This window comes from Vigna angularis, chromosome 2 (genome assembly GCF_016808095.1).
Source record: "Vigna angularis cultivar LongXiaoDou No.4 chromosome 2, ASM1680809v1, whole genome shotgun sequence".
In the NCBI taxonomy this organism is placed as follows: domain Eukaryota; kingdom Viridiplantae; phylum Streptophyta; class Magnoliopsida; order Fabales; family Fabaceae; genus Vigna; species Vigna angularis.
In genome coordinates this window covers 8699808-8723195 of record NC_068971.1, presented here as the reverse complement: position 1 = coordinate 8723195, position 23388 = coordinate 8699808, and the positions used below count along the sequence as shown (strand labels likewise).

Genomic DNA, 23388 nt, shown 5'->3' with positions numbered 1-23388 from the left:
GTTGTTAAAGTCCATCTCTTAACATATATTAGAGTCATGAGTTAGAGCTTATCTTAGCAAAGTTTGTTATTTGTTGAATCTATTGTTCCATTTGCTATCAGATCATCCATTAATATTAATCTCATGCTCGAGATGTATATGTCTTGCTGTGAACAGTGTGTTGGAAGTCCCACATGATAAGGTTAATTTACACTATATAAATAGATGCAAATCTCAGCATACAAGTTGATTTTATGGGATTGAGTTAAGTTTAAAGTCTATTTCTTAATAGTCAACCCTAAATTTAAAGTTCATATTAGAGTTAGAATAATGTATCACTAAGGGTACTGATGCAGGTGAATAATGTAGTTGTTACTGGGGTAAATTATTAGATGGTGACGCTTTACTTAGAATGGTTTGTTTGCTTCTTATTCTTTTTCTTATTTAATACAATTTCTTTTTATTAATCTATCTACTCATATTCTGCATCAAACTATTAAATGTTGTACTCTAAACTCAAGTATAATATATTTCTGAATTAGCTAGCTAGATTAAAATCACTCTCCTCATTACTCTATATCAACAACTTATGTGTTCATTTCCTTGTTATAGAGCCATATACACTGTAGGTATATTCCATATATTAGGTCTCCGGGTACTGTAATGGAGAAGAAACTAATTATAAATGTCAGATTTGTTGTAGAGAAATGATGAAAATGTTGATTGGAGTGAAGTAGGGTATGGAACTTATGAGTTAGTTGAACAATGTGTGGTAACAAACTTCTATGGTGTGGAAAGGATAACTGAAGCTCTTATTCCCCTTCTACAGTTGTCTACTTCACCAAGAATTATCAATATTTCCTCAAGACCAGGTCTCTTGAAGGTACATTGCAGCTCTTCTACAGAAAACAAATTTATTGAAGTAATCTTATATTTAATTTTTTTTGTTCTTTAAGTAAATAGAATACAAAATGTAAAGTGACATATGATAGAGCATGTTAAGATAGTTCATTATTTTTGTTCTATGACTGTTTCAGAACATATCTAGTGAGTGGAATAGAACAGTGTTCAGTGACATTGAAAACCTTACAAGAGAAAAAATAGATATGGTACTCAAAGAGTTTAAGAAAGATTTCAAAGAGCGATCATTGGAAATCAAGGGTTGGCCAGCTTTTGCTCCTGCATATACAATGTCAAAAGCAGCTTTGAATGCTTACACAAGAATTATGGCCAAGAAAATTCCATATTTTCATATAAACTCTTTGAGCCCTGGCTTTGTCAAGACTTATATGAACAACAACACTGGAATATTAAGCATTGATGAAGGTTCTGAAACTCCTGTAATGTTGGCACTGTTGCCAAATAATCTTCCTTCTGTTTGCTTCTTTTATCAGGGTGAAGCAATACCCTTTTGATCATTGAATATCCATTTATTTAGCAAAAGATTCTGAATAAGTAGATAATCATGAAAACATTGACTTAGTTCTATGCAGAGTCTACATTAAGGCTATTTTCTGCACCAAATTTATATTGGTTCTGTTTCTGCAAGCAGTTTGCAGCATGTTTGAGGAATACATTTTTTACGCCTTCATGCTTTTATGTGTCTTACAGTTTTCTTCATTACACACCAGATAGTGGAATTAATCCGGAACAACTTCTTCATAGAATTTCATTATTAAGTTATTATTCCTAAGGAACCATTTAGCAGTTGATGAAGTGACTGCAATTACTGTGAGTTTGACCTTGCAAACATAGTTATGGGGAAAACAAGTTCTCCGCTTTTGATGAAGTTCAAGAGTCTAACAAATATGAATTTTTGGCACTTTGTAATCCAATAATTGTTATATACTTTATATAGATTGAGTGATTAATGATGAAAAATAAAACATCACGCACTTTATAGATCTGTGCATTTGTATGAAATCTAAGTAAATTAATGTCTAGTATTTATTCACAAGAAACTATTTGTTTCAAGTAAACATATTAAATTCTTAAAAAATAATAAATAAATGGTGACTTTTGTTCCCGATACTAAGGTCAAAAGTCCAGAAATATATCCTATGTAGAAGTTGTGGAAAACGTTCACATAAAAAACAGAGCAGGTGAACTAACCTCTTAAAAACTGATGTTAAATTTCAAAAAGCTCACAAAGATTTCTTGCATCACCAATGGCAGCAGCAAAAAGGTACACGTTTCTTCAACTCTCATAATGGTGCCCATTTGGCACCGCATATTATATGGTGCCCAAATTTTAATCAATCATAGAATAACAAAGATATGTAAGTGCTTATTTTTCCATAATTTTGTTGGATTGATTTATGTTACAGGTGCGCAGTTGTCACAGGAGCAAACAAAGGAATAGGATTTGAGATTTGCAAGCAATTGCTTTCTAATGGTGTCACTGTGGTGCTAACGGCAAGGGATGAGAAAAGGGGTATTGAAGCTGTTGAAAAACTGAAAGAGTTTGATGTTTCTGACCAAGTGGTGTTTCATCAGCTTGATGTGACCGACCCTAAAAGCATTGAATCCCTTGCGAATTTCATCAAAACCCAGTTTGGGAAACTTGATATCTTAGTATGATTGAGTTTTAGCATCTTATTATATGTTTCCACTTTCTTTTTTCTTGTTGATCCTGTGTGTTACAAAGAGAACTGATTAAGATAGTAACATTGTGAAGAAGGGTTTGAATTTGATGTTTATGCAATGAGTTGGTGAAGTTTGGAGGATGAAGTATAGTTTCAGCTATTGATGTGTAAATTAACAGTTTAAATTATAACATCTGCATAATTTGTGATACATGAACTGATATTTTGTTACAGTTTTAATCCTTAATTTCTAAATCAAGGATATAACTGCATCCTCTACATAAGCCAAGCCGTGAAGGAGAAAAAGGTTATTAATGTTGTAGTTGTTGGTAAAGAAAATCAAATCCGTATTCTGGTCATTTTGTTTTGCCCCAAAAGTTGTTTTCAGTGTGCTTCTGTACAAAATTTAAAAGCAGGAAGCAGATTGACAATAATAAACTTTTATAATTGGGAAGTGAAGACAGAAAATGAAAATAAGAAATAATAAAAGAAAAAACATGTCTTTAACTTTCTGTCTTTTATGTCAAGAAAGAAACTCTGTCTTCATTTTAAATAGTAAAAACCGGATCAAAGAGGGATATCTTAGCTAAAGTAGCACAGCCCATCTCTTAAGACCTGGATTTAGGAGTGAAAATGTGAAAGGTTCAGTCTTTTACTGGGTGACATTTTTCCCTACCCTATTTTGGTGCTTGCACCTTCACTATGAAAAGCGGGGCTAAATGGTGGTATAAAGCTCCCCTTATGACAGGGTCCTGGAAAGGATCACACCCTCTGTATATAGACTAACCCTGCTTTTTTTTTTGAATGCTTAAAATCAATTTCAAAAAATCAAACTAAAAAATTTGATCTTTTGATCATTTGTGGTGATTTGGATCCTCTCTTTAAGAAGTGAAAGACAATTTTGTTTTATTATATGATCAACCATGCTAGTTTCTTCTAGTAGAACAAAAACTGTGTATTTTCTTTTTCCCAATAATAAGGCCATTTATGTTGTTTAAGAACAGGGAGCATCAAGATCCTCATTTTTGGAAGTTCATTGTGCTTCATGACTTCATCAATATTCATATTCATGATTGAAACTTATAGTTAACAAGCACTTGTTCTGTACCAATTCTTAGATGGGCTGATGTTACTGTTTTTCTGCTGTGTATGCTGTTGTATAGTTCATTTTTCTTCCCATTATCATATACACACTTATTTGTAAATTGGAATGGATGTTGATTAATGTTTGAATTCTGATTAGGTGAATAATGCTGGAATAAGAGGAACTACTGTTGACCATGATGCTATAGCTGCTGCACGGGTATGTATTCCTAGTCATGTATAATATTTCCTTAGTCTTTTAACCTGAAAGCTGAAAGTTCACAAGGAAATATTAATTTATAGTAATTTGATTGAAGGCTTAGGTTAGGACATAATTAATCTGTTGATCTAGTTTGTGAATGGCTTTCTGAAATGTATTGTCTGCAGCTTTTTAGTTTGCATAGACGATAGGACTAATATCCTACAGTACTGGGTTATAAAACGAGACAATTTTTAGCATAGTCTAACATTTGTTAGCATAAGATCAATAATGGTTGAGCTTTTAATCATGATGATGTGCATAATGGAACGTAAGTTTCCAAAATATAACATATACTCACTCTTAGAATTTGGAATTGGAATTAACCCTAAAGCTAGATAAAGAGTTTAGGGTTATTGTTAGGTTTCTAAGTAAGAGACCTAACTTTTCTCGCAACACTCAAGCAAATAAATAAGAGAAATAAAGGAAATGTGTATAACAACTCGGGAGCCTAATTCCCTTCAACAAGATCCAAGACCTGTTTGCAAAACGTAAGAAATGGCTGGCTATTTTCTAACAATAAATAGAACTCTATTTATATAAGATCTCCCATCCCGCCTTTCCTAACCGCTCTCTCATTTTTCCGCCTTTCTTAAGTGCTCTCTCATTTCCTCTTCCTTCTATTCTCTTACTTCTATTCTCTTACCTTATATCCTATCAATTATTCCCAGTTTATATACTTTATTTTAATTATACCACCACTCAGTTATTTTTCTTTGGTCAATGATATTCCCTTATGCATGTTTCTATGTCATGTCATGTCTGTTATAAACATTTCTTTCTTCAAGAAATAACTGAGGTAACATTTTTACTATATTCAAATTTCTGTGGGTAGAACTTAATCTTTGTTCTTGCAAAGGTTTATTCTTGAAAAAGACATATTAACTATAAATAGCCCTGCTTCTTTTTCTTATTTGAAGTTGTTTGCCCTTATTTGCGTTAAGGAAAGAGGTTAACTTTCTTCTCTTTGACTACAGGAAAAAGTTGACAGTGTTGATTGGAGAAAATTCTCTTATGAAAATTATGAATCTACAGAAGCAAGCATTAGAACAAATTACTATGGACCTAAATTAATGTGTGAAGCATTTATTCCCCTTCTAGAATTGTCAGACTCACCAAGAATTGTTAATGTTTCCTCCACCTATGGGAACTTGGAGGTATACGTGACTAATATGCGTGAACTTGTTACTGGGTCTGGAATTACAATCTGACTAGCCAACTTTTGCTATTTACTGTTTCTTCAATCATTGTGATGTATTTGATACTGTTGTTCATGCAGAGCATACCAAATGAATGGGCTAGAGGAGTCCTAAGTGATGTTGAAAGCTTAACAGAAGAAAACGTGGATGAAGTTGTGAAAAAGTTTCTGAATGATTTTAAAGAGGGTTCATCAGAAACCAATGGGTGGCCACCTGCGTTTTCTGCATATATCGTCTCAAAAGCTGCTTTGACTGCCTACACAAGAGCTCTTGCCAAGAAGTACCCATCTTTCGGGATCAATGCTGTTTGCCCTGGCTATGTGAAAACAGATCTCAACCTCAATAGTGGCTATCTTGGTGTTGATGAAGGTGCTGAAAGTGTAGTAAGGTTGGCTCTGCTACCTAACGGAGGTCCTTCTGGTCTCTTCTTTTCTCGAAGTGAAGTTGCATCAGTTTGACAAAAGGTTTGTTGTGTACTAGAAGATAATGAATAAATAACAAGCTATGTGTCATGACACATATCTACACATCATTGCTGAGAACAACCCTACAGTGAATTGCAGACATTACAGGATCATGTTGCCAATAGTGGTGAACTACATGACTCAGTGTGTTGTTTGTTAAATAATTATAATCAGTTTATGGAAGAGTTGAATTGTCTTTACTGCAAGCCAATATATGGCTTACTTACCAATCTGTATACTTATAAATTTGTAAAGATGGTATATTTGTACTTCTCTGCTTCAGAAATTGGTATGCCCTTGCCATTTATGACCCTAACTAATTGATGAAGGAACCGAACATCCTCTAAAGCCAGATGGTAGCAACTTGCTTCCAAAGCCTTATTTCTTTTAACACCAATCAAGTGCCGCAATTTTATCTCAAAATATTTTCTTTTCATCTGAGTATGAGCAATATGAATACTCATTCTTGTTAACTCTTTGGACTCTTATGAGTTTATGATTCTTGTTGGAGAAACTAAGTTAATCTACTATTACTCTTTTCTGGGTATCCTAAAGTAAGTTCTTAAACTTACATACACTTGGATAAACTCCCAAATCAAGAAACAATTTAGACTGTGTTATGTATGTTATTGCAGCTAGTTTACAGTCTTTTTTTTTTTTATTCTTTACTAGCTGAAAATTTTGTTTGAACTTATTGACAGTATTTGGGAAACAGTTTTTTCACTAGCTTAGACTATTTTTTTAAAGGGCACTCAAAAAATTATTTTAAAACCCTAATTTTTAACCTTTTAATATTTATTACATTTAATCACTTACACGACTGATTCAATTTCAGTTTAATACTTTTTAATATTTTTTTAAAATTCATCCAATTTTGATACATTTATTTACATTACACTATTTTTTAATCATTGCATGAATTAATATAATGAAATGCTTAAAAGTAGGATGTCCTTACTTTATTCTAAATTTAACTATAAATATTTTAAGACATAGTTTAAAATGAACAGTAGAATATCCCATATGAAAAATATACTAATTGAAAATAATATATATGTAATGAAAATGATTGATATGTAAACAAGTAATTATAAAAGTTTAAAACTAGTTAAGATTATAAATACTTGAAAATAGTTCATATAAATTAAATAAAAATGTATGTACATTCTAAGTGATTTTATGATAAAATATGTTAATTACATTATGAATTTACTATTAATTTATATATCTGACAATAATCCTATGCAAATTTAATATAAAGTAAAACTAATTAGTTTTTAAAGTATATATGACATTTTTCATTACGTTAATGAATTTAAAAGTTAAAATTTCTTTAAATATAATACTAAACACCATATAACAGAGTCATGGTTGAAATACACAATGTAGTATCACTTTTCTTAAAAAAAATGACCATGTATCAACGTCAATGTCTTAAACTATAATCCTTAAATAGTGAAAAAAAAATATAAATATAATTTTAACCATTGAAAGGCTTTTATAACCTAAAATATTATAAAAGTATAATTTTAAAATATTTTAAAATATTTTAAAATAACTTAAAAGGTTTTTATGTGAAATAAAAAGGTGTTTCGATTCAACGCATTTGTCGCACTTGGAAGGAGAATTTGTATGTAAATTTTTTAAGTTTGAAAACTTATTTTGAGGAAAATGGGAAGAAGTTTCCTTTGAACGTAAAGCCAAACTATACTTTGGCCTAAAGTATGCAAAATTTGGCTTATGAGAAATCATCCATATCACACACAAACACCTTAAATATTTGTCAAATTCTTTTGCTTAAAACATTTGAATAAGCATTAATTGTATAATTTAAAATTATTTAACATTTGATTGTTTCTTGCAAGTATGAACATTTTTACTTTTGTTTATGAAAAATAAGGATTTCTTCTTTGTATCAAAAGTAAATGTCTCTCATGGACTTCGACAACTTTGCGTGCTCAAATCGCAACACCACCATTTCATTGAATAAAATAATAAATACCATTTATGGTTATATAAGCCGCATATGGAATAATTAAGTCAAACTTTAAATGTAATTTCTTAATTTTTATTTTTCATATTAAGTTTGATTTTTATTTTATATTCTTTGTGAATCTCAATTCAAAAACTTATAATGAAATCTGCTAAAATAAAAGGCTTAATCCTCATAGGAGAAAAAACAAACAAAAACCCAAATCCTTAAAATCCATCACTTGACTACCTATATATGATTTATTTTGTATAACAAAAACCCTTATTATTTATTTTGTATAACAAAATTCCTTAAAGGGAGAAAAGGAGGTGTTCACTTGAAAATCATAATTTGTAAAAGATTTAATGAATATAATAAAATAAATATTTTAATAAATTAAAATATAAAATTATCTTTTTATCATTGCCGTTGTTATTATTATTATTATTATTACTAAAACCTTCAAAACAATACAACATAATTGAAAAATAGGATCTATAAAGTTGGATAATTGATCCACCAACATACAAAAAGCTTAAAATATAGAATCGGTTCCATTAACACACATTATACATTGAAATTGGTTCCAACATTATCTCATTCTGCCTCAAACAACAATAATTTCATGCAAAAAAAAGTAATATTGTAAAATTTCACACCTTACCTCCAAATCTCCTTCCCTCTACAAAAGATTGAATCTTAAATCCTCAGCCAAACCCACCCTCTAATTGTTACAACCAAAAACACAACTATAACTAGCATATTTATAGTCCACAACATAAAAGAACTTGCAAAATTGTTATATGGATAAAAATATCAACAAATTGCACATAACTTTTTTTTCCTTTCTCTAAAAACTGAGAAATAACCCTAATTTTGCAAAAGAACAAGGATTGATTAACACACAATTCATGACAGAAAAGTAAGCAGCGTCGACTTGATAGATGAATTCTTTTATATGCACGTCACTCATGAATTAGTTGTTGAAGCTTCGCTTCGGAAAGTTTTAATGTTACGAGGCACATGTGTCTCCAACTTGTTGGTCCCACACAGTTTCTTCCTCTGTCCATTTCCTCTGCAGATCTCAACCAATTCTTATAAACCCCTTTGGAGATCTACTTCAAACTCTGTCCCCTTCTTCAACTTCCTCACTCCCCTCACAGGCAAGTTCTCACCTTTCAATGCAAATCCTGCATTTGCATCAGCTTCAATTACAAAAATATCACCTTTTTATCTATTCTGTTTATTTTTTTCTGATAAATAAGTATTTCTAAACAGCTTGGATGGTGTATTTGCTGAAGGGTGTCATCTAATTTTGGATTATGTTTACTGAACCCACTCAATTTTAATTTTTTTTATGAAGTATGGACTTGTTCTGTAATTTTGTGTCTTCTGCTAATGGAAGAAAAAGAGCTTATTTACCACCTCTCCATATAGGTTCTTCGCCATCGCATTCTTGTCATGCTTTCGCTGTGCCTCGCCGTTGTGCTTGGGGTCGCATCCCATTCTTTTGTTTTTTTTCAAGTAGGGTTTCCTTCGGGTGTGGAGTGACAGCCTGTTAATTCGGTTTTAATTTTATTTTGGTAATGTGGAGTGTATTATAACTTGGCTCCATTGCTTTTTTTTTCCTTGGTTATGTTCAGATTTTTAAGACTTGTGAAAGTGGTTCAAATTCTAGTCAAATTAATCTTGGTACATCCTCACTTTCCCTCAGAAGTAAAAATGATGTTGAAAATAGGACAGATGTTGGGGAGAAAAATGAAATGCATGTTTTAGGTAGCGGAACAAAAGATGATGAAGTCCTGTAAGTGATTTCATTAGAAGATTGGATGAAAGAGATCTATAAACTCGATAACATTTGTGTTCTTTAGTTATTTAACAATTTTCTTATCTCGTTAAGTATTAATATTTTGTTGGGGTATTGTATGAACTTTTTTATTTTAATACTGTAGAATTGGTATCATGAATATATATTGTTTTATTAAATTTTCATATGAAGTAGAGTTTCTTTCGAGTCTACAGACTCTCCATGAGTCTATGTAACTCTCGACCTTGGATTTGAAATTGTATTTGTTTTGAAGTTTGATAAAATAATGGTTTAAAATTTTTCAGGTTTTTGTGGATAAGAGAGAGCTGTCATGGCTGCCCGGAAACCTGGTGTTATTGCTTTGTTTGATGTTGATGGGACTCTTACAGCTCCCAGGAAGGTATCTGTTTTTTCTAGAGCTAATGACACTACTGTACCATGGATGTGGTTATTTTGTTACAGTTTGAAAACAATCTCTGGCTGTTACGTTAGCCTTATCGTCAAGTTTTTGGGTTACTAACATGGCCACAATTGTGACTGCAACAGCCACAACTATTTTCAATTTTCTGCAATATCAAGTATCGTGCAACTACAAGTTAAAACCTTAATTACATAATCATAGTTGAAAAATATGTGCATATTACAATTCGATATAGTTCTAAGACAGATCTGTTACCTGTATGCCACCTGAGGTTATTCATAATTTCATTGATTATCAAATGCTGTTGTTCCCCTTGGCTAAACAAAACTAGAAAATCTGAATTTCTTCTTTCTGATTGTTTAGTTTTGCATCACCTCTAGTAATTTTTTCTTATTTGAATGCAAGGTGGCCACTCCAGGGATGTTAACATTCATGCAAGAACTACGAAAGGTGTGTGATTTTAGATTTTTTTTTAATATAAAGTGTATTTACTTGGTGTTTTAGTTCAACATCTACATGGCCACGCATAAAATCTGTACTGATATTCTGTCCCTTTTGTTGTTGAATTTTATGTTGTCTGGGTGCAGGTTGTAACAGTTGGAGTTGTTGGAGGGTCTGACCTTGTAAAGATATCAGAACAACTTGGAAACACAGGTTAGCAATAGATTCATGTCATGACACTAAAATGCTATAGCAAGTAGGAAGCTGCATTGAGGAAATTGATTTTAGCGTTTCTTTCATTCCTTCATATGTATTATTTTCATATTCTAGCTGCACGTAGGTGAACTTATAATCACTGTTACAAATTTTTCCTTTCCATTGTATTTGTTCTTCATTTCTCCTTGTTCTGAAAAAGCATGCATTATCTGCTCTATAGATTAGGTATTAAAGTGAAAGAATGAAATAAAGAAACAAACAGGAGGGTTTATCTTTGTGAATATCTGTCTGTTGCAGTTACCAATGACTATGATTATGTATTTTCTGAGAATGGTCTTGTGGCTCACAAGGAAGGAAAACTTGTTGGAACTCAGGTACAGCACATAAACCTGAATTACTGAAAGGAACAAATTGTGATCTGATGACCATGGATGTATCGTAATAGATTTATTCTGATCCTTTGAGATATTTAAGAGAACATAACTAGTTCACTGTGTTCTGACTTATAAGTAAAGCAGGCATGATACAAATTTTATAAGGCCACTTTTTGGTAAAGCATGTTAAGTAAATTATGCCCATTAAAATCTATTGAAAGTTGAGCTGGTAAAGTTTTTTATTTGTGCAAGCTATCCCCCACCACACAGACACACACAAATGCACTTGATCACTCATTTTTACCCATGTATTTTTTTTCTCTCTAATACACCTTGACAAGTTGTGAATTGCCCTCTTTTCAGAGTTTGAAATCATTCCTTGGGGAAGAAAAGCTGAAGGTATGGCTTTATTTGATGTTGACTACATCCTAAAATTGTTTTGGGCTGTGTTACTCTTCCATATTCTTATTCCTAGGCATATTATGCATATCATAACCCAAAAATTGACTGGGAAAATGAAGTTTATCTGTAAGGTCATTTTAAGCAAGCTCAGAAGCCATGAATATAGAAGATTATGCTTGTGTTAACTGCTTTTAAATTGAATAAAGTTGTGACTTGTGAGCATATAGTAAATGCATTTTATATTAATAAATTTCTTTTAATAATGACAGAGTGGGTGATATTTTGCAGGAGTTCATTAACTTTACTCTCCATTATATTGCTGATTTGGATATCCCTATTAAGAGGTTAGTGAGATTCAGAAGCTAATATATATTTTAAGGATTAGTTATATGAACCTGTTATTTTCTAATTGATATAACTATATTTTTAGGGGAACATTTATAGAATTCCGTAGTGGGATGCTGAATGTGTCACCTATTGGCCGAAACTGTAGCCAAGAAGAAAGAGATGAATTTGAGAGATATGACAAGGTTATTTATTTTAGTTTTTGTCATATTCACTAGAATTAAATTGATATGTTAGGTGAATAATTTTATCCTAAAATTTTGCATTTTAAGCTCTCAGGTTCAAAATATACGCCCAAAAATGGTTTCTGTACTACGCGAGAAGTTTGCTCATTTTAACTTAACTTTTTCCATTGGAGGACAGATAAGTTTTGATGTAAGTAATGATCCTCCTGACATGATTTGGTGATTTTATTTCTGGCAAAGTGATAGTTAAACAGTACTTAATTTAAATATACTCCACAGGTTTTCCCTCAAGGTTGGGATAAAACATACTGCCTAAGATACCTCGACGATTTCAATGAGATTCACTTCTTTGGTGACAAAACTTACAAGGTTAGTCCATAAGTTTATCATACAGACCTTGTTTGGAGTATCAAACCAACATCTTACATGTTCTATGCCTCCCTGCATACATGTGCTATCATTATGTATTCTATGCAGTCTTCATAAGCAATCACATTTGTCTGAGTCTCCAATGTCACTTATTGTTATGAAAGTCCTGCAAGTGAGTTGGGGCAAAAGTTATTGTAATAAGCAAGTTATTAGCAATATAATTCTGTTTTATAGATAATGGCACAGTAACATGAGTCCTTTTCTACATTTTGAATATTTCAAACTATTCAGCAAAATATAATGCTTAGTTTTTATATTTATTGATATACTTCTCTTATTATGACACCTTGTTCAGGGTGAACCTTCACTTGTTTCCAATGCTAGATTTCTGGTTTATAAAAGTATTGTTGGGGTAATTCGGTAGAAGGATTGATTAATGTCCTATAATTATTTTATTTTTGCTGTGCAGGGTGGAAATGATCATGAAATCTATGAATCTGAACGGACTATTGGACACACAGGTTAGTACTTAAACTTTGTTATCATTTGTTCATGGAATTAATTGTTTCAGTGCCATGGGTTAACAGTTCAAATTCGATTTTCTTTTTTAATTAAGACCCAATTTGTTTCAGATTATATTACTTCAAAAACATTTTTCTTTAGGAAAGGCAGTGACGCTCCCCCATTTCTTGAATTATTTACAAAAGATTTAAAAAAGAATCAGAATCTTCAAAAGAAAATCTTTTTAACTTATTGTTCAAGAAACTGGAAGTGTACGTTTTTTCTGAATATCAAAAAATAATAATTATAGTAAACTTTTTCAAAATTTTGGTATATTTTTTTCTTAAATGAACCAACTAAAGTTAACAACCAAGCCAAAGTAGGGTAAAATAACGAAGAATCATTGTCATTTGCATTGATTATGTGATCCTTATCACTTTGTATTTTTCTTTTCAGTTACAAGCCCAGATGATACTGTGAAGCAGTGTAAATCTCTGTTCCTAGAAAATTAAAGATATTTGCAGAAACGTACTTTTATTGAGAATTACAGAGGAAGTGTAACCGTACATGTTCTACATGGGACCATATAGGCTGTAATCAAAGCTCTGTAGTTTGATTGTCTGTTCACATTTTGGTTTAATAATAAGTTTATCATTCCGTAAAATTTGATATTGAGACTACTCAAAGATCATTCTACCAAGTAGCATTCTTCTCGCGAAAGGGTATTTATGTTAGAGAAAAAAGAGTTAAAACAATCAATCCAAAGTTAAAATAAAACCGGTCAACATGTCTAAATTAAGTAGGATGCTTAAATTGTTATAAACTCTCAAACTTTGGTCGAAACAACATTGAAGCAAAGTCATCCATCAAATAATTGTATTAATAGTATCAATGCCTCCCATTTAAGAATATTTTGTTCTTTATCTGATTATGATCCAGCGTACTTACCATTATTAGTGTGTATGGCTTCATCCTTCATGTGCATCTACGCATAGTGTAATATATTCCGCTCCAAAATGTATTATGGGATTTCAAGCAAAATGCACCAACTTAAAGGCCATCCACAAGCATTTTTATATCATGATTTCTTATGTGATTGCTGTATGTTTTCCCAATCAATTTTTATTTTTGCAGCCACGATTTTTGCATCATGATGCAACTATAGGAAAGGAAAAGTTTTACACTGTCATCCTAAGCAACATTTTCTCTTATTATTTTGGCTTAAGGAAAAAACTCAAACCCCCCTTTCACAAATGTTGAAAAAAGCTACCTTAAAATCCAAGAATCCCATAAACAAAAAGTATAGACCCTTTTCACAATGTCATTCAAAATTGTGCACCCTCTTTGCAGAGATGAGTGTATTTTGGAGAAGCATTGCTATGGTCATTGGACCAACTCCTCCAGGGACTGGTGTAACGGCAGAGGCAACTTGTATGGCTTCTTCGTAAAAAACATCTCCTACCAGTTTATAACCTCGGGGGCTATTTGGATCCTGCAAAATAAACCCCATACATGCATTGCTTAAATAATGTTGGTACTGAAATTGACACATTCTATATGAATTTACTCCTCAAATACAGTAGCAATCAAGGTGGAAGCCTGGAGCCATTGCTATAAACGTGACCTTGATATAAATCTACTTACATCTACTGGGTTGATTCCAACGTCAATGATGACTGCACCAGGCTTTATCCAGCTTCCCCTCACCATGTTTGCTTTCCCAACAGCAGAAATGATAATATCTGCCTGTCTTATGATCTCTTCAGGGTTACTGGTTCTGGAATGGACAATACTGACAGTAGCATCTTCCCTCTAGTAACACGAGACATATACAGAAGTAGAAACGCATAAGTTAGAAGCAAAAAATGAAAGAAGCAAGCAGAGACAATGAAATAAAAACCAGTTTTGAATTGCTAACTAAAAGTTTAAGTTTGGCTGAATGTAATATTACTTGCAGCAATAGAGCAGCTGGCATTCCAACAATATTGCTCCGACCAATCACAACAGCCCTCTTTCCTTTAATGGAAATATTGTATCTGTGCAGTAGCTCTATGCATCCCTTTGGTGTACAGGGAACAAATAGAGGGTCTCTTCCACGCATGGCAAGACGGCCGATATTTAATGGATGAAAACCATCTACATCCTTCTCAATTCTAACAGCATTCAAGATGTTTTGCTCATTCATATGCTGTCACATGGCCAGGGAAAATTAATTAAACTTCCATTAAAAAAATCTTATAGTTGTACTTTAGGTGCCAACAAGTTAACTACAAGAATGAGTTATCAATGTACCATGTCTGAAAAGCTTAACTAAGTTCCCTAAGGACCTAAATAGGAAAAAAGATTAATGATAAATTTTGGCATACTTGGCTCCAAAAACTAAAATGAAGTTGGAGACCTAGAAATATACCGAAGGCAAGGGCAACTGAACTAGGATGCCATGAACTGACGGATCATCATTGTAGCCTGAAATATAGTTCAAAACTTCCTCTTCTGTGGAATCCTCAGGCAGATTAGCTTCCAAAGAATTAATTCCAACAGATTCACAAGCCTTCTTCTTGTTACGCACATAAGTTGCAGAATCCTTCCTATCTCCTACAAGAATTACAGCTAATCCTGGAATCACACCAGTAGCTTCTCTCATCCTGGAGACCTCAGCTGTTATCTCGTCTCTGATTTGCTTCGCTACAGCTTTTCCATCAATCACCTTAGCAGAAGAATCCATAGCCATGGCAGCTGCATATATTATATAAATTCAGATGGAGGCACACGAGAACAAGCTAGCAAAACCTTATTCAGTCAATAGCAAGAAGAGGAAAGATAATTTGGCATGTACATGTAAGGGAATACATGTAAATACATGTACATGCATCGCACTGACAAACATGTGTAAAAGGTAACATAACAACCAGCAGTGTTAAATTTACAAGTAATGACAACAGCAGACAAATTAAAAGAACAAAGGAACCTTTAGAATTAGTGACATATCATAAGTTGTTTTCATTAATTCTCACAAACACTTGTGCCAAAGAGGATAAACTTAAATAATTTGAAAATAAGCTCTTCCCAACGCACCATAGACCTAAATATCTTGATCCAACAAGCTAAGACACCTCGAATTCTTCAAAGAAAAAACTATCATCTTAAATCTGACCACCGGGAAATTTAGGAAAAATAATTCTAAAATCAACAGCAACATAAGCCAAACCCAGAGAGAAACACTGCCACTAATACACACTGTAGCAACACAGCCCATGTCTCTACAAAGCCATATATTACCAAGTGAGAACTAGAAGACTATATAGTCATATAAAATCATTGCTCTATTACTAATTAAAAAATTTGCAACTAAACAGATCAAGGTTTTTCACCCTTTAACCTTGCACTTCCAACATACTAACACCATAACCATAATAAAGATGAGGACAAAAGTTGGATACAATCTACTGCTTAAAGCGTTATTCTATAAGAAAAATTAGAGCTTCAGCTCAATAACATATTGACCTCTCACGAAAATCTTTATTATGCAAATTACTGGGGTAAAACTAACTCAAATTCTGATTAGAGAATAGAATCAAAAGGACTACATCTGAGTTCCATGCCAACAACAAATTAAACCAATTATTAAGGAAACACCAACATTGATAAACTGAAAATTAAAGTAGTACAAATAAGCAGACAAATGACTGAACACCGATTTTGCAGTGAATGGTAAACTCGGTACCAAAACCCTTCACTCAAAACTCCAAGTCCACTGAGAGAAAAAGAAAAACTAAAACAAAAACAAATTTTGGCACACTTTTTTTTTTGGGAAAAGAATAGAACCCAGTAAAACCCAGAAGCCAAAAATTAGATAGAAGGTTGGCAATGTCAAAAAAATGAAAGAAAGAAAGAAAAGTTAATAGCTTTATCATACCAACGTTGGCAACATGGGAGGATGATAACCGGAGAGAGGTGGGAGCCACACCCAGTTGACGGTGGAGGCGAAAAACAAGAGAAGTAGAAGAAGAGTAGCAATGGGAATGAGTGAAGAACAAAGAAGAAGCCATTGTTGAGATTCGGTGACCAAACCCTAAACAAAGATTCAGCAACCTATAAGTTCTGTTGTGCTTTGCTATGTTTCTCCGCGTTTTGATTTGCACAAAGAGAGTGACAACGACAAGGACAATGCTACGAATTGGGTGTTCTCAGAGGACAGATTCTCTGTATTTTTTAAGACTTAAATCCGGCATAGCATTCATGCTTTGGCTACTATGACTTCTTAAGGTAATGTTTAGAACTAATTATTTAGAACAATAATGATATTTATATTATCTATATTATTATATAAAAAGAATACATGTTGACAATTATTTTCTTCTGTCTCTATTAGCTACACAATTTTTTATTAAATTAAAATAATTTATGATAAAATATATAACAGTAAAAATTATCTACCAAAAACTAATTGCATAATTTCCTAACTTCAAAATTTTTTTTTGCTTTTATCCTTAAAAAATTGTTTACTTTTTAATTTTTAAAATTAAATTATTTTAATATAATAAAAATGTGAGTAGTCAAATGCACAATTTCTTGCCTTAAAATTATTCGTATAATCTTTTTTAACTTTTTTTTTTGTAAAAGTATTTACTTTTTTCTATTTTTAAAATCTTATTATTTTAATGCTATAGAAATACATTGCAAATGCGAGAATATGTGTTTTTAATAATAATTAATAATGTAAAATAAATGTGTTTCATGTTTATGTTGACATATTTACATGGTCGAATTGTTTGTGTAATTTTTTATATCATTATTTCACACACTCATGCGACCTTGTCATGTTTATATAATCAAGATTTTAGTACAAATTTTTAAATTAGTTTCTCACATTCATGTCAATGCACTTACACCTTTTTGTGATCGAATCTCTTACAATTTTCTATATATAAGTGTATCTCATAATTTCATATATACATAACAACATTTATGCAAGGAAACTTTTGATGAAATTTTCTACATGAAGCCACCTTCTACAATCATGTAGGAGCAACCAAACTATACATATGTGGACATAGTTACACTTATGAAGTTAAACATATAATGCAATTGTCTATATATGAACTTGTATTTTATAGTTATATTGATGTAATCATAACCTTATAGTTAAACACTTTTGCAAGTTTGTACTAAGTGTGTCTCTTATACATAAGTAGATTAAACATATAATGTAATTGTCTATATGAACTCGTATTTCATACTTATATTGATGTAATCATAATTTTATAGTTAAACATCTTTTTAAGTTTCTACTAAGTATCTCTTATACATAGGTGGATTTGCTCGCACTCATGTAGTTGAATCTCCATTACAATTATCTACATGAGCACACGTTTGACAACGAGGTAAAATTGACCACATCCTTAAAATCAAATCTATGGTGCAATTTTCTATTTTAGTATGTTTCATCATTTCATAATCTTTATAAAAAAAATGTCAAACCTTTATTCATTTGCAATTGAGAATCTTTAAATTAAAAAACATAAGTGACAAATTATACCATGAACTACAAATGAAAATATTGTGCAACGGATTATCTATACGAGCATAATATAAAATGTTAAAACATAAACAACTAGCAATGAGGAAAAGTTATATCTCATTTGATTTTTTTTTTCTAAATATACTTTAGGATTCATCATATAAAACTCAAATGTTCTAACTTATTAAACATTCTGTTAGAAATGTTAAAATTCTCATTTGATCTATTTAACATGTTATTATATTCTTAATATTATGGTAAAATATTTTTTGTTGAATATTTATATGAAAAACATTATATTTGACTTTTCCTTAAGTGAATGTTAAATTAGTTTTTTTTTTTGGTTATTGACAATTAAAATTAACTGCTAATATTTTAATATATGAATGATTAGATTACACATACTTTTTTTTATCGAACATGAAGTTACGTTGTGGGAATCGGATAGAAATCGTTGTATGACACACTTAATAGTATTATCATTTTTATATACAGACTAAAGGCAAAAATTAAATACAATTTATTGATTTCTAGTATCCTTTTCTATCAGAATTATAGTTAAACAGATGCATTAAAAACAAGCATAAGTTACTTAAAAAAATTACGCTTAAAATAGCTAAACAAGTTCATTTATGTTTTGTCGTAATCTTTTTGTTTATTTTCCCATTTTAAAATAATCCCTCTGATTTCAGCATTGGTTGTCTATTAAATTAAATTAAGATTAAGATTACTGGTTTCACGACTTTGATTGGGTCGAGACAAATCATTCGATGTAGAATAAATTAAAGCACTCTTAGTTACTAAAAGAAACTTGCACTTTTAATTAGATATTTTTATACCATGTTCCGTAATAAATTTAAAAAATCATTACAAATACCCGGACATTTATTTGAAGTGTTAATAATCTTATTTCGTATGTTAACATTTGATAATTTAAAATTAATGTAGTCATTTATAACATTAATATGGTTCTTCTTTTTTGTGTACATAAATTCCCACTAATTGTACTTTTCAATTGATATTTTTTTTAAATATTGACTTCTTTTTTAATTTGATTGTATTTTTAAAATAAAATAAATAAATTACCTATAATATAAATAAAAACTATTTACAATAAAATTATATAGTTTATTTATATTTATTTTTATAATTATTAATAATTTTATTATTTGTATATCCATGACTGCAAGAAATTATTAAATAATTATTAAATTTAGAAAGAAAAATAATTAGTTATTATATTCACTAAATTAGAGATATTTTATGAACTAAAAATGATTGATATGTTTAGATTCAATTATTAATAAAAATTATAATTAATTTATGAATTAGAGTTACGAGTACTAAAGTTTTAACTAAACAGTAGTATTGATTCTAAATTAGTTAGTTTCGGTAAACTTTAAAACTTGGAATTTAATTCTTTTAAACATTTTTAGCTTTACTATTTTATAAATAAATTAAGTGAAAATAAGTTAGAAATTAGAATCGGAGAGTTTGATACATTAGTTTAAAGTATTATGAGGATGGCAAATCAACAAAAATTTACAGAACAACAAGAAAGAGCAAAAAAAACAAGTACAATCTTGTTGAGCTAATTGCAATACTCTTTTAAAGTTGGATACGGAACATGAATATCTAGTAGAAAATAATTTGATGAGTAAATTATTTTTTAAACAAACATTAAGCTTTAAATCTCTATACATGCATAAGTGACCAATAGATATATAATACTTAGGTTCAAAGTAATTCAATCTCAAGATCTTTTCTTAAATTGTGCTTCTTTTAGTTGCTTAAATCTTATCTCCTATATTTTAATCAAACCAATTTAAAAAATTGAATTACTGTGAATATATGTGTGTATAAAGTGAAGTTATATAGCTCATTCAAATTTCACACAAGAAAATGTCACAAATAATGTAAACTTTATTTGAGGTGCCTAACAAGTTTGTACATAGCAAATATCACCCTAGTTGTTGGGTATATTTGAGGTGCCTAACAGTTCAAATGATCAATCTTAAAATAGGACAAAGAATAAGTTCATTGCAAGAAATTTTTTACATACAATATGCTAAAGCCTAAAGCCATCACAAGTTAAGCAAATGTAAAAGCTTACATACAATTAATGATGAAGCCGATACACAGCGACAAGAACTATACAACATCCTGTCTTTTCCTTCACTGTCTCACTCCCTGTCCTACTGGCAAGGGTTGCTTTTCAAAATATCACAAAAGACCAAACAATGTAATACATTATACATCAGCATCGAATCATTCTTCCCACTTGCAGAATAAGGAAAATGGTAGAGAGGTGGCTTCATCGAACAAATCCAAGTTGGTCAATGCTGGATCACTTGTTTGCTTATGTGTTTAGATAAATAACTACTGTAAGTTACATCAAGGCTATCCAGTCTTCTTCCTTTTGAAGGCCGGATGTATCATTGAATCTTTGTATGAATCAAACTTTTCAATTCTGGTAATGCAATCTTTCATCCTTTTCAAAACAATTGGCATAGCAGAGCAATTGCTCGAGATCTTTTCATTCAGCAATTTCAGTTTCTTGGCAGTCTCTGGGTCTTCCGGAGCAGATGAAGTTTCTTCTCTAGACATGTTTTGTTCTGATGCACCTAGACAATATAAAACCGATCAACGAGTGAAATACACTAACAAAAAAACATTGCAGCTCGAAAGAGATAAGCAAATAAACAAAATATATAGAAGAAGCCTTAACCACCAAAGTACAAGGATCATAGCTTAAAGACTGAAACTGTCATCTACCTTTAACTAGCACCGGGTGACATATAGTCCTTCAATACCCATGGAAAAACAACTACTAGATCTAAGTCAAGAAAACAATGAAGGAAAGATGAACAAGACACTACCAATCAAGGGAATACAAAACAAGCTTTATGCTCAATTTAACAAAATGTCATCTGTAAATGGTGAATTCTTCATATATTTGGAAAACAACATTTGTTTCCGTCCACCTGTCACTATTCAAAATGCATTTTGAATTTTAATTAAGTTTGATCATCACAATGTTAGCGATGTCTATAGGCCAAATTCAGTTTTCAGCACAGAAAATTCTAAACTTACATCTCATTACTCAAAAAACCTATTGGAAAATGAAGCCAGGCAGGTAAAAGAACATAATACTCAGACAAGCTGATGATGCCAACAAAAAAGTAATATTAATTTTAGAAAAATGAAAGATGATTCAAACAATTTTATTTTTTATACATAAGATTGAAATGACAATTTCTCTTTATTGCTAATAGATCAACCAAGTAATAATTACTAAGTCATCATCTTTTTGTTTTTCTGTTCGGTTCTAAGAAAATTATAGCACCTCACAGTAAATAAGCAGCTAGTTTCATTGCACAATGCACAACAATTTTTTTCATCGCAAACAACATGACATTACCAAAACACAGATGATCAAAATCAGTAAAACTTTTACTTTTCCTTCCTCCAAAACCAAACCAGAAGTATCATGCATCTAATACCAAACAAGCTACATTTTTCATTCATCTACGCACATCAACATACTTGCATTACCAAGTACTAACTTAGAACTTACATACACTAATTCCTTATTTGAATAAACTTCTTTATTAACACATATAGGAAAAGAAAATCAATGAATGTACCTTAGCTTCAGGAAAAGTTAAATCAGATCTTCCACAAAAGGTAAGTGCAAAAGCTTGTTTTAAACTTGTTTGGATAAATTTCTCCATAAACACTTTTAAGAAAAGAAAATAAAAGGTAAAAGGTACATAAACTTCCCTTAGCTTATGCATAAATAATTTGTAGAAATTCTCTTATATTAATTTTTCTAAAAGATTGTTTGTAACAACTTTATAAAATAATTTTAACTTACAGATAAACTTATGTCACCATTTGTTTTTGTTTTATTCTCCTACTAGTGTTTATTGAAAAATTTATCCAAATAAACCACTTATGAGAAAAATTCAATTCAACTTTCTCTTATCTCCTTCTCCCACATGTGCTTACGGAAAAGTTTGTCCTACCATGACCGAATTTCAGATTTCAGTTTCACTAATATGTGCCCAGTAATAACCTCAATAAAATGACAACAAATAAGTAGGGACATATGAGAGAAATGAAAGTCAGCTCTAAAACTCAGTTAAGAATTAAAAATATTGAAGCAACCTACATTACCAACAAGATCCAAACAGCACCCATTTCAAATCACATTACTGAAAACTCACATGCCCAGACAAGAAAAAGAGGCCATCTTTCCTAAATCCCCAAAAAACACAAATTGAAGAAACTAACTAAAACCACAGAACACCAAATAAACTCTATCCATCTTGAGGAGCATAAAACAATTCAAAATGAGCCCATAGGTTTAGTCCACACCAAATTTCCCAAATTTAGAGCCATGAAAAGAAAAACCCTAGAAAGAGATGTACCCAGAGGGAGATAGGGTCTGTGGGCATCGAGAATCGAACGGAGTGTGGAGCTGAGCTGATCTGGAAGCGTTGTCCGGTATTCGAGAATCTTCTGCGCCATTTGCTTCAAATCAGATTCCAACTTCTCCACTTCCGCTTTTTCTTCAGCTTCGTGAGTTTCCACCGCTTCGGAAGCCATTGTTTGTAGAAATTGGAATACTTTTTGCGTTGGTGTGTTCACGTTGGAGAAGATAAAGCAGAGAAGTAGTGTGAATAAGAAGGCTGTTTAGTGGGTTTACGACTTTTTCTGGTGTACTTTCAAATTTTGAATCTACCATGAATATGTAGTGTTAAGGTGCACAGGGGAAACTATTGTATTTATAATTAGTTAATTAAAAATATTTATGAACCCACGCTGGTTTTATACACTGCTAAATTTGTCAGATATGAATTAAATATTTGTTTTTGTAAATGCAAAAAATTGGCCGAGAAATAACATGTCACCAAATATATTTATCAAGTTTACTGGAAATTATTCGTAAACAAATTTAGTGAATATTTAATATTAAAAATATAGTTTTCTAAAAATTATATTTATAACTTTTTTATTTTGGGATAATTTCATTTTTGGTTATTCAAATTTAAAAGTAAATCTTTTTAACTTCAATTAAAAAAATGTGTAAATATTTTTGACTATGTTGATGAACATTTAATAATGTAATAGTAAAAAGTAAAATAACATTAAATTAACATCTAAACTTGTCAATAGATAAATTAAAAAAGTTTTCTTCAGATTGGACTTTTAAGACGCTCTGCCTATGTCCTTTATCCAATACTTTTTCTTGAAATTTAT

General features: G+C 31.1%; 5 protein-coding genes across 6 annotated transcripts; 3 read left to right on the top strand and 2 right to left on the bottom strand.

The window, feature by feature from the left end:
• The first annotated feature begins 329 nt into the window (after nt 1–329).
• LOC108327224 ((+)-neomenthol dehydrogenase-like) lies at nt 330–1808 on the top strand. The gene is made up of 3 exons (XM_017560951.2): nt 330–359; nt 683–862; nt 1017–1808. The coding sequence occupies exons 1-3, from the start codon at nt 330–332 to the stop codon at nt 1392–1394; spliced, it is 588 nt and encodes a 195-aa protein (XP_017416440.1). The 3' UTR covers nt 1395–1808.
• A 193-nt stretch (nt 1809–2001) lies between these two features.
• On the top strand, nt 2002–5885 carry LOC108328878 ((+)-neomenthol dehydrogenase). Of its 2 annotated transcripts, XM_017562763.2 has the most exons (5): nt 2002–2164; nt 2307–2553; nt 3808–3867; nt 4884–5063; nt 5186–5885. In XM_017562763.2, exons 1-5 carry the CDS (start codon nt 2148–2150, stop codon nt 5561–5563), a joined length of 882 nt encoding a protein of 293 aa, XP_017418252.1. In that variant the 5' UTR covers nt 2002–2147; the 3' UTR covers nt 5564–5885. The 2 variants fall into 2 exon arrangements, with proteins under 2 accessions (XP_017418252.1, XP_052729908.1); XM_052873948.1 differs by lacking the exon at nt 4884–5063.
• Nucleotides 5886–8463: 2578 nt separating this feature from the next.
• LOC108328879 (phosphomannomutase) lies at nt 8464–13266 on the top strand. Its single transcript, XM_017562765.2, has 12 exons — nt 8464–8704; nt 9654–9748; nt 10175–10219; nt 10357–10423; nt 10724–10800; nt 11164–11199; nt 11491–11546; nt 11633–11732; nt 11827–11922; nt 12012–12101; nt 12571–12622; nt 13059–13266. Exons 2-12 carry the CDS (start codon nt 9680–9682, stop codon nt 13112–13114), a joined length of 744 nt encoding a protein of 247 aa, XP_017418254.1. The 5' UTR covers nt 8464–8704; nt 9654–9679; the 3' UTR covers nt 13115–13266.
• Nucleotides 13267–13708: 442 nt separating this feature from the next.
• Nucleotides 13709–16871, bottom strand: LOC108326953 (bifunctional protein FolD 4, chloroplastic). The gene is made up of 5 exons (XM_017560588.2): nt 16519–16871; nt 15013–15338; nt 14554–14790; nt 14247–14414; nt 13709–14094 (listed from the first exon to the last, which is right to left on the bottom strand). The coding sequence occupies exons 1-5, from the start codon at nt 16649–16651 to the stop codon at nt 13924–13926; spliced, it is 1035 nt and encodes a 344-aa protein (XP_017416077.1). The 5' UTR covers nt 16652–16871; the 3' UTR covers nt 13709–13923.
• A 3273-nt stretch (nt 16872–20144) lies between these two features.
• On the bottom strand, nt 20145–22907 carry LOC108328092 (uncharacterized). Its single transcript, XM_017561885.2, has 2 exons — nt 22557–22907; nt 20145–20747 (listed from the first exon to the last, which is right to left on the bottom strand). The coding sequence occupies exons 1-2, from the start codon at nt 22732–22734 to the stop codon at nt 20524–20526; spliced, it is 402 nt and encodes a 133-aa protein (XP_017417374.1). The 5' UTR covers nt 22735–22907; the 3' UTR covers nt 20145–20523.
• Between the last annotated feature and the right edge of the window lie 481 nt (nt 22908–23388).